The sequence below is a fragment of the Etheostoma cragini genome, chromosome 18 (genome assembly GCF_013103735.1).
Source record: "Etheostoma cragini isolate CJK2018 chromosome 18, CSU_Ecrag_1.0, whole genome shotgun sequence".
In the NCBI taxonomy this organism is placed as follows: Eukaryota; Metazoa; Chordata; class Actinopteri; order Perciformes; family Percidae; genus Etheostoma; species Etheostoma cragini.
In genome coordinates this window covers 15,039,736-15,048,444 of record NC_048424.1, presented here as the reverse complement: position 1 = coordinate 15,048,444, position 8,709 = coordinate 15,039,736, and the positions used below count along the sequence as shown (strand labels likewise).

The 8,709-nt window shown below is 42.6% G+C and overlaps 1 protein-coding gene across 1 annotated transcript in view; it reads right to left on the bottom strand.

Annotated features, from left to right (window-relative positions):
* Positions 1-6,975, bottom strand: part of LOC117961941 (probable ribonuclease ZC3H12D) — an 11,424-nt gene extending 4,449 nt beyond the window's left edge. The window contains exons 1-3 of the mRNA XM_034900980.1: positions 6,796-6,975; positions 5,297-5,683; positions 1,474-1,613 (exon numbers count right to left, since the gene is read on the bottom strand). Of these exons, the coding sequence (XP_034756871.1) occupies positions 1,474-1,613; positions 5,297-5,583 (427 nt within the window). The 5' untranslated portion in view covers positions 5,584-5,683; positions 6,796-6,975. The remainder of the gene's footprint in view (positions 1-1,473; positions 1,614-5,296; positions 5,684-6,795) is intronic.
* Positions 6,976-8,709: the final 1,734 nt, after the last annotated feature.

The following is an 8,709-nucleotide window of genomic DNA, read 5'->3' as shown; positions in this document are numbered from 1 at the left end:
ATATTGTGTGTATATATATATATATATATATATATATATATAATAGTCATATTGTGCATGTAGATGTGTTTGCCATTCGTTATATTAACATCCTGTTATGATGTGTGTGTATGTTGTGTGTGATGTCTGTTAGCTACTGGGACCTTGAATTTCCCCTTGGGGATCAGTAAAGTATCTGGCTATCATGTGATTGCATGTGATAAATTGTTTTTTTGGGGAATTCTATGAATTGATTTTGAATCGGTAGAGCTTGAATCGCGATTTTTTGCACCCCCCTTATACATATACACTCAGCGAGATCTATGTCATTTTGACGTGTCATTGGCACCTAAAGGGGGGGAGCGGTGACTGTAAAGAGGCCCTAATGGTGTTGAAGTTTTCCAACAGCCCCTGATGGATTCTGGGTACTCCTTTTCACAGGGACTGGGACACCGTACTGAAGCTTGAAGCTGCATGATCAAATTAAATCAAATTAAAATTGTGATCAAATTAAATCTGGCTCTGGTTCAAAGAGAAGATGAATAGAGTTGTTGTCTTTGTCTTTGAAGATTTGAGTGTCAGTTGGTCCAACTCGCAGTGGCTAAAGGTATGATGGTTATTGTGTATGTTTTGTGGCACTACTTCCTCGACCTGAGTCTTCTGACACCACACTGACTGCCACATTAATGTGTACCTGTCATAATATACATACATATAATACAGTTGGGTGAGGTCAGACTTGAGTCTACAAGGAAGAACAACAAAAGTGTCACAGGAATTCATCCAGTTGAATTCATTTTCTTTAAACGGATATTTTTAATTCCTCTTTTATGTTTCATGTAAAGCACTTTAAATTGACTTGTTGCTGAAATGTGCTGTACAAAAAAAAGCTGCCGGGTCTTGCCTTGAACTCTCAGGTCCTCAGGCAGAGACCTTCTAGCTGCACCCAGACTAAGATCCAGGTCCAGTTGGGGGGGTGGGGGTCGGGGTTGGGGGCCTTCAGTTAATGCGGTCCTGCTCTGTGGAACAACAGGCCTAATGACCTGAGGTCCGTCATACCTGTGTCTACGTTCAATAGCAAATTCCAAACTTTTTCATTTTCTCAGGCATTTGTGTGTGTGTGTGTGTGAGAGAGTGTATGCATTTGTATGGTCACACTTGTTTGTCTTGTCTATTATGTTAAGATTATTTGTTGGGCATTTTAGGCCTTTATTTGACAAGACAGCTTAGACAAGGAAGGGGGGGTGGGGGAGTGACATGCAACAAAGGGCCGTAGGTCGGAACCAAACCCTATATGGGCAAGGTGGGCTACCCAAGGGGCCCAGTTTGTTTTTGTTGTGTATTCCTAGTTCTAGTCACGCTCTGTTTTAATGGGTATGCTTTTCTGTACGTGTAATGAAAGTTGCTAGACATAAAAATGAAATTGACATTTAACTGACATCACAGCAGATCACTGAAGGAGTGAACTAGTGCCACCTCAGATGAGTCAGGTACCTGTGATGGGAGCCTCAGGCCGCGGCTGCTCCTTCCTCCAGAGGGGAATGAAGACGGTGATGTCCCGCAGCCCTTTCTCCCAGAACCAGTTCACTGCCAGCTGGAGTCCCTGGCACGAAAACACCTTCTTGTCCCCATGGCTACAAAGACACAGAAGCCACAGTTGACAATAAAAAACAAACAGCTTCTTCTTTTGTGTTTCCATGCACGTATGCGCACACAATGCTTCTCCCTTTTTTTCAGGAAGTAGACGCTGTAGCAAGGCGAGCTGAGAGTTCTCTAAAAGCACAGAGAACCGAAACTGTTTAGGTGCCCCTACGTCTCCTCAAGGTGTGATCGTATAAGAGTCGTTTTTTACTGTAAATTACCGAGCCTTGCAAAACAGTGATGACATTTGGAAATAAAGGAAAAGCACTTGTTGGTGTCATCACATCTCCACCCTGATCCTAACTTATCAGAACTTCTGATAAGGGAACATGTCCTTAAAGTTTTGTGTGTGTGTGTGTGTGTGTGTATGTATATATGTATACATATATATATATATATATATGTACATGTCATGTATAAAAAAAAAAGTTATATCCCCAAGGCAAGATTGATATTCCTTACAGCAGTTTTACACATGCTCCTTAACGTGATAAGATCATGAGCCTCTGTTCATTCTAACACTGAAGCATTCCCTTAAACTAGACTGTGAGAATTAAATTCAAGGAAGGAAGGAATTTAGGAAAACCCTAAAAATCTATATCGTGACTCATGTCAGCAGTACAAAGATCTGTTATCTGTAACAGGTTCACCAGCTGTTGTCTGAAACTTGAGCATACTGTAACATTTCCAGGGTGTACTCAAGAGCTACTTTGGTGAACTGGATTGGTTTGCCTACAGGATAAAGTAAAGTGTGTGTGAGTGTGTGTGTGTGTGTGTGAGTGAGTGAGTGTGTGTGTGTGTGTGTGTGTGCGCGTGCGCGTGTGCGTGTGTGTGTTGTCTGGAAGGAGACGTTGGGTGCTAAAAACACCAAACACCGTGTGTGTGTTTGTTCTCGTTTATCTACATCCGTGGGGTCCAGTACACTTGTGGGGTCAAAATGCTGGACCCCAGAACTTTAAATGGCTGATTGATGGTTAAGACTTGATTTTAGGATTAGGGTTAGAATTAGGTTATGGTTAGGGTGAGGGCAAGGGTTAAGGTTTGGGTAAGTGGCTAGGGAATGCGATATGTCAATGACGGGTCCCCACAAAGATAGTGAGATGCACTTTGTGTGTGAATGTGTTTGTGTCTTTGCGTATGTGAACGGGGATTCCCCTTCTCTCCGTCAGCAGGAAGTGGTGAGGCACTTTGCATACAACAGGTTCAAATTATGAGAATTAAGAGGGATGGTTTATGGATTCTGAATAAATCTATCTGTCTTGCATAAGGATACTTTGAGTGGCATTTCCTTGATCATTTATTCTTGCAGCCTTCAGCTCTTTCCCACATATCTATTCTACACTGTCAGAGTTAATACTGCAGCTGGTTCATTTGCAGACCTAAATGCTGTTGCTTGTGGTCATACACCGTTGCCTATGGTGGCTGACGGGGGCAAACGCCCTGCAACTCATGCAAAAAGACATATAGACACCAAATAAATAAACGCGCTGCATATATAGGAACAATGACGACCCCGAAAACAAATGCAATCAAAAAAATGCTGCATCCAGGTTACACCACAGAAGTTCTCCAGGCCTCTAATGGGGAGCACTAAGTGGAACAACTTGATTATGGACGCCACGGGTCGCATGTGTGGTCAAATTAATGAAGTTGTTGTCTAATTTCCTTGTTGGTTTGTCTGTTTGCGTGTGTTTTCTTAAGTTGCAGGGCGTTTGCCCCTGTCGGCCACCTTAGTTGGCTCAATCAAAGCAACAGTAATTGTTATGTCTTTTCTTGTCTTTTATTTTTTTTACTAGCATTCACTAGGAGTCTTTGTGTCCACCTGATGGCTGTTAGTCCAACATTCTCTCTCCTGCAGCTGTTGATCAGTCTCCACCAACTCCTGATGGAAATATCTGTGTCTTTAGCTGCTAAATGCTCCACTGGGTTTGTGTAAAGTCTCTAACCGTGTCTGTGTGTTGTTTGCTGCTTGCTGCCGAGCAGCAAATGTACAGCTTCCTGCCGAGAGACTGAAACAGCTGAATAGCTGTAAAAAAACAAAACAACGATCTAAAGAGGCTGAATGTGTCATAGAACTGAGAGGATGCGCAAATGGAACTTGTCAGTATGAGTGACATCTTTCACATTAAAGCGAGTCATTTGCTCTGTTGTCAATAATTGTCTGTTGTTTCATGTTTCCTTTAATGTACAATGTTTCACTCCTAAATGTTATTATAATAGCACAATTCTACAAAATTCTCTTGTAGCTGGTTTAACCATCTATAGAGATGAAAAGTAATTTTACATGAATCTTTATGCTGCCAACTGTCCACGATAGTGATGAAGTTGTGTATATATGCCATTTACATCTAAGAAACGGGTATTGGATATGAAGACATATTTATTGCAGGTGGAAAAGAGTTGGGAAAGAGCCTTCTGTGGGTCAAAGGAAAATTATATTGACTTGCATTATGGGGAATGTAGTAGCCAACATTTTTGGAGGTTGAGCTATACTGGGGGCCTTTTAGTCAGCATAGGGCTTGGCAATATAGAGAATATCAAATATTACAGTATGCTTGACCAAATACCTTTTTAGAAATATTCTCCAGAAATGATTTAATGACTTAGTAAGTAAAGGTAAACAATAGAAAAGTCTGGTAAGTTCAGAAAATGACATCACTTTACTGTAATGCAGCCTATAAAACCAGGTAAAGACAACACTTACCATATTACGATACTACTATGTATCCAAAATCTAAGACCATATCTAGTCTCATATCGCGGAATCGATACAACATCGACATATTGCCTTATTTCTTATTACGGAATCACCGCAGTGCCCCTTCAATAGCGGAATAAACCAGAGGTAGTCAGCGGTGGGAGAGTGACAAATGGTACGCGGGGTCACAGCAGATCAGGTGTTACCTGTGAGGAACTGTGACACACGGAAACAGAATAAAGAGTCCCACACCAGCCAGCCTCTGACTGTCTCGCCTGAGGCTGGACGACAGCCTGCACTGTAAGTGCTGCCCTACCTGGGAACAAAGGTGTGATCATAAACACTCACTTCATGTCCTTACTGGAATATGTGTTGTGAAAGCGTTGCTCATTTCTTTTTCTTTTTTTGCATTGTATTTCCTCCTCCTACATGCCGTGTTATTTGTTGGGAGTACATTTTGACTCAGAACTTCCTTGTTACTAATTTAGGTAACAAAGGTGGCAACCTTGAGATCATATAATGCAGAAATATCACTCCAGGAGAGCCTTACACATATTGCAATTCACGCTGGATAAGAGTTTGCTGGATAAGAGTATCGTCTTGACCTGATTTAATCTGATGGGAAATGACCGATTATGTAACTCTGGCCTTCTTGAATTGAGAGAAAAAAAAAGGAGAAGACTTTATGGCACGCATCACGTTTTCACTTCCCACACTTTTAAAGAGGAAGTGTGCTGCAATCAAATCTGTAATGTGCAAAAAAACGCAGCTATAGAAATGAAAATTAAACCAAAAATAGTGTAGTTTTTTTTTTTTTTTGTCAAATGTACACATAAATTAACAATAAAGAAACTAAATGTCTTCTCTCACTGCCATGTTAAAAAAACATTGCAAAGTGACGTTGGTACTGTTACTTCTTTCAGCACCGCAACTGGATATAAACACCGATCATTGTTAATGATAGTAGTACTAACTCACCTCATGGCCACGTTGCTTCCATCTATAACCACGGGTCTGAAGCCAGCGACGGGCTCTCTGTCTGGTCCCGGTCTGGGTTGACAGGGACCAGGACTGCAGCCTCTGGACACCAGCTTGGGACTGTTTGGGCCACTTGTGTTGCTGCGAGTGTGGCAGGTCTTTATCAGCTCCTCCAGGATGTCATTGGTCTGGGCGTCGTGGCGGAGGCTCTCCAGCACTCTCAGGATGTCACTGTGAGAGTACCCCAGCTTGAGAAATCGCTCCACTTTGGCGTGCTGCTGGTCCATTATAGACGTGTGTTTCCTCTCTGGCTTCTCAGGGCTGTCTGGATGGGGGAATCCTCTTCGCCTCCTTATTCTGGCTCGTCAGCGTCTCCTTGGCAACACCCTGTGTTTTTAGAAGGGTTCACAAGTGTCAAAAAAGGGGGATGGAGGCAGAGTCAACCGCCACTGTTAACACAGGACGCACAGGGTTTTTTTGGGACCAGTTGGTTGAGGTTTGGCACCCGCTGATAGAATCTGATCTGGTTACCACAACCTCATGACAAGCAACGCAAGCACAACACTGGCTGACGTCAGGCTGGTGAAGAAAGTCCCTATCACACACACAAACACACACACACACACACACACATACACCCCAAAAGAGGAAGCTGAGGGTCAGAACGTTCCTGGTCCAACTTTACCTTCAGTGTCAATGAGGTTAGTTAACAAAAACAGACATGGAACTGATGTGAGTGTTAATGCTGCGAGCCTCACCCCATTCCACACGCTTTTTTATTGCTCCTTGTGTAACCCCCCCCCATCATTAACTTCACTGACGTGTTTGACGGTGAAGATGGTTGAATGACTCAAACCCACTTCTTCCACTTTGGCTCTCGCCAGCGGATCACATCTTGGACAAACTTCTCACACAGTATTACACCTGTGTCACCATTACCAAGGTAACGGTGACTCAGAAGGTGTGTCGAGTTTAAAAAAAAAAAAAGCCCTGAGCTTCCTCCTCGTTTACAGATGAAACATGCCCTCCATTCTTCTTCCTTTGTACAAGCTGGTCTGTCATCGCTATGGATAATGCATCGATGAGCTTTTACTGCATTTGAAGTGTCAACTTGACATTTGAAGTATGAGGAAAAGTTTTTTTTTTTAATATCTGAGACATCCTTCACTGGCTCTGCACAGGCTTGCTACAACCTGCACTGAACCACATCCTTTGCTGCCGATTTGGCATACAGTTTATTAAAAAAAAGCCCTGAGAGTTAAGTTCTCCTCTGAAAACAACAAGATTATCTATCCATCTCTGAGGGATCTTTCCTCACAAAATCCAGCAAACTTTGCCCCTTTGCAACGCTGCATACTCAAGTCAGCACAAAGTGTGACCCCGGCACAGTCTCTCACTGTCTGGAACACAAGTCTGAACAAGACAACAAGAATTCCCACACAACACCAACAGAAGGCTTACATTGTTACAGGACTTAAGTTGTCCAATTCTGTACTTACACATTAAACCAGTGGTGGAATCGGAGCCTGAGTCTCTCCTGCTTGTCGCTGTGTGTGAGCTGCTATCAGTCAGTCAGTGCTCTTATTACTCACAGGAGGAAGTGACTGCTCGCTTAGAAAAAAAAGAACTCTGTAAATGTGTGATCACTACTTCCTCATCAGCAGTCAGGGCTGCATTGAGCCTGAGGGATTCATTTCTCTTCTTCTGTGTGTTGAGCCCTTCCTGTGGCGTGGTGAAAGAAATGCTGACTGTCTGTGACACAGCACATTAAACCCCAGGAAGCAAGCTGAGGTCAGACTATTTCATTCAGTCAGTTGTTATAATTTCTATTTTAGTTCATCCCGTCACAGCAGAGGAAACAGCTGGTCCTGTCATCGTACTTTCTCTTTGTTAGTTTTCGTACAGATTGAACGTGCAAGACGTAACATGTTAGAGCTTTAGAGGAGCTGGTACAGGTGGATGTTGTTGCTGTTAGGTTTAGTTTATATCCACAATCACTTCCGGGATTGCTCCGGTGCCGCAGGGAATTCCACCGGATTTCACTCTTTACAGCGGGATACCCGTCCCCTTCCTCTTCCTTTATGTTGGCGTTCTAACCTCTGGTGGATTTCTGAGGACTATGCTTAACTGGTCCTTAGACCTCTGCAGGGTAAATCCAGACAGCTAGTGCTGTCAGTTAAACGCGTTATTAACAGCGTTAACACAAACCCATTTTAACGGCGTCAAAGCTTTTTTCCGCAAGATTAACCTTCTTGTTGGCCTAGCTAACTTTGTAGTTTTTTTCACATGCTGCTGCAACAACTAGTAACGTTAGAAAAACTACAACACCACACCGCATCTAGCTAGACCGGAAACAAAACAACAGGCACGTCGCACACACGCCGTTTGGGCTTGCGAGCCGGCCAAAGAGTAGTAACGTTACGTTTTGAGTGGATGGCGAGCACCAGACGCCGAAATGGATGACAATAAGATTCTGGATGGAAAGTTACTTTTTTAAAGTTGCCATTGACAAGACCAAAGTGATCTGTGGGATTTGTCGGGAACTGAGCTATCATCGCAGCACGTCCAGACTGAAATACCCAACCCCCACCCCTGTCAAAGTATGTTTTTCACCCTTTTATTGATGGACAGTGTTACACTGTGTGAGAGATTATTCCCTCCCAGTGAGAATAAACACTACAGTAGGCTAAAAGCTAATATTGTTTTCAATTTAAAAACTTGCTCAAAGCAAGCCAATCCACTTTTCCATGTTCATAAGAGAATTAAAATGAGAAAAAATAATGGGACAAAAAGAAATCAAGGGATATTTAGAATAGATTTAAATAAGTTAACTATGACATTAATACGCATCGCGAATAATATTTGAATCGTTTGACAGCACTAGAACGTACACATGTTCCACTGAAACAAGTTCCTTCATAAGGCTATTTTGCAGCGGCGCCGTGGCTCTGCCCGGAGCTTAGCACCGCCCAAGACGATAGTGATTGGTTTAAAGAAACATTAATAAACCAGAACACGTTTTTATCCCATCCAGGAATGCTGTGTGGAATAGCCAGACCCGTCACGTATTGATCTTCACATCGACAGTAGCTGTATGTTAGAGAAAGCAAACATAAGTGTATTTCCAAAAACGTCAAACTATTTCATCAGTCTTGCCAAGATGGTCTAGTTGCTGTTTTACACCAAAAACATGCATGCAGCTGATCCAATGTGTCTTTATCAATTTGAGGTGTGGGCTATCTCCAGCTTCAGATAACATAAAAACAACAGCAAATCCTAACATGTCAGCATTGATGTTGACGTTCACTAAACCACAAACTGCCACATTTGAATCTTTACAATTAGGGACCACTAAGGTCTATAAAAAAGATACTTCAGATACAGTATTAGGGGACCACTAAGGCCTGTATAAA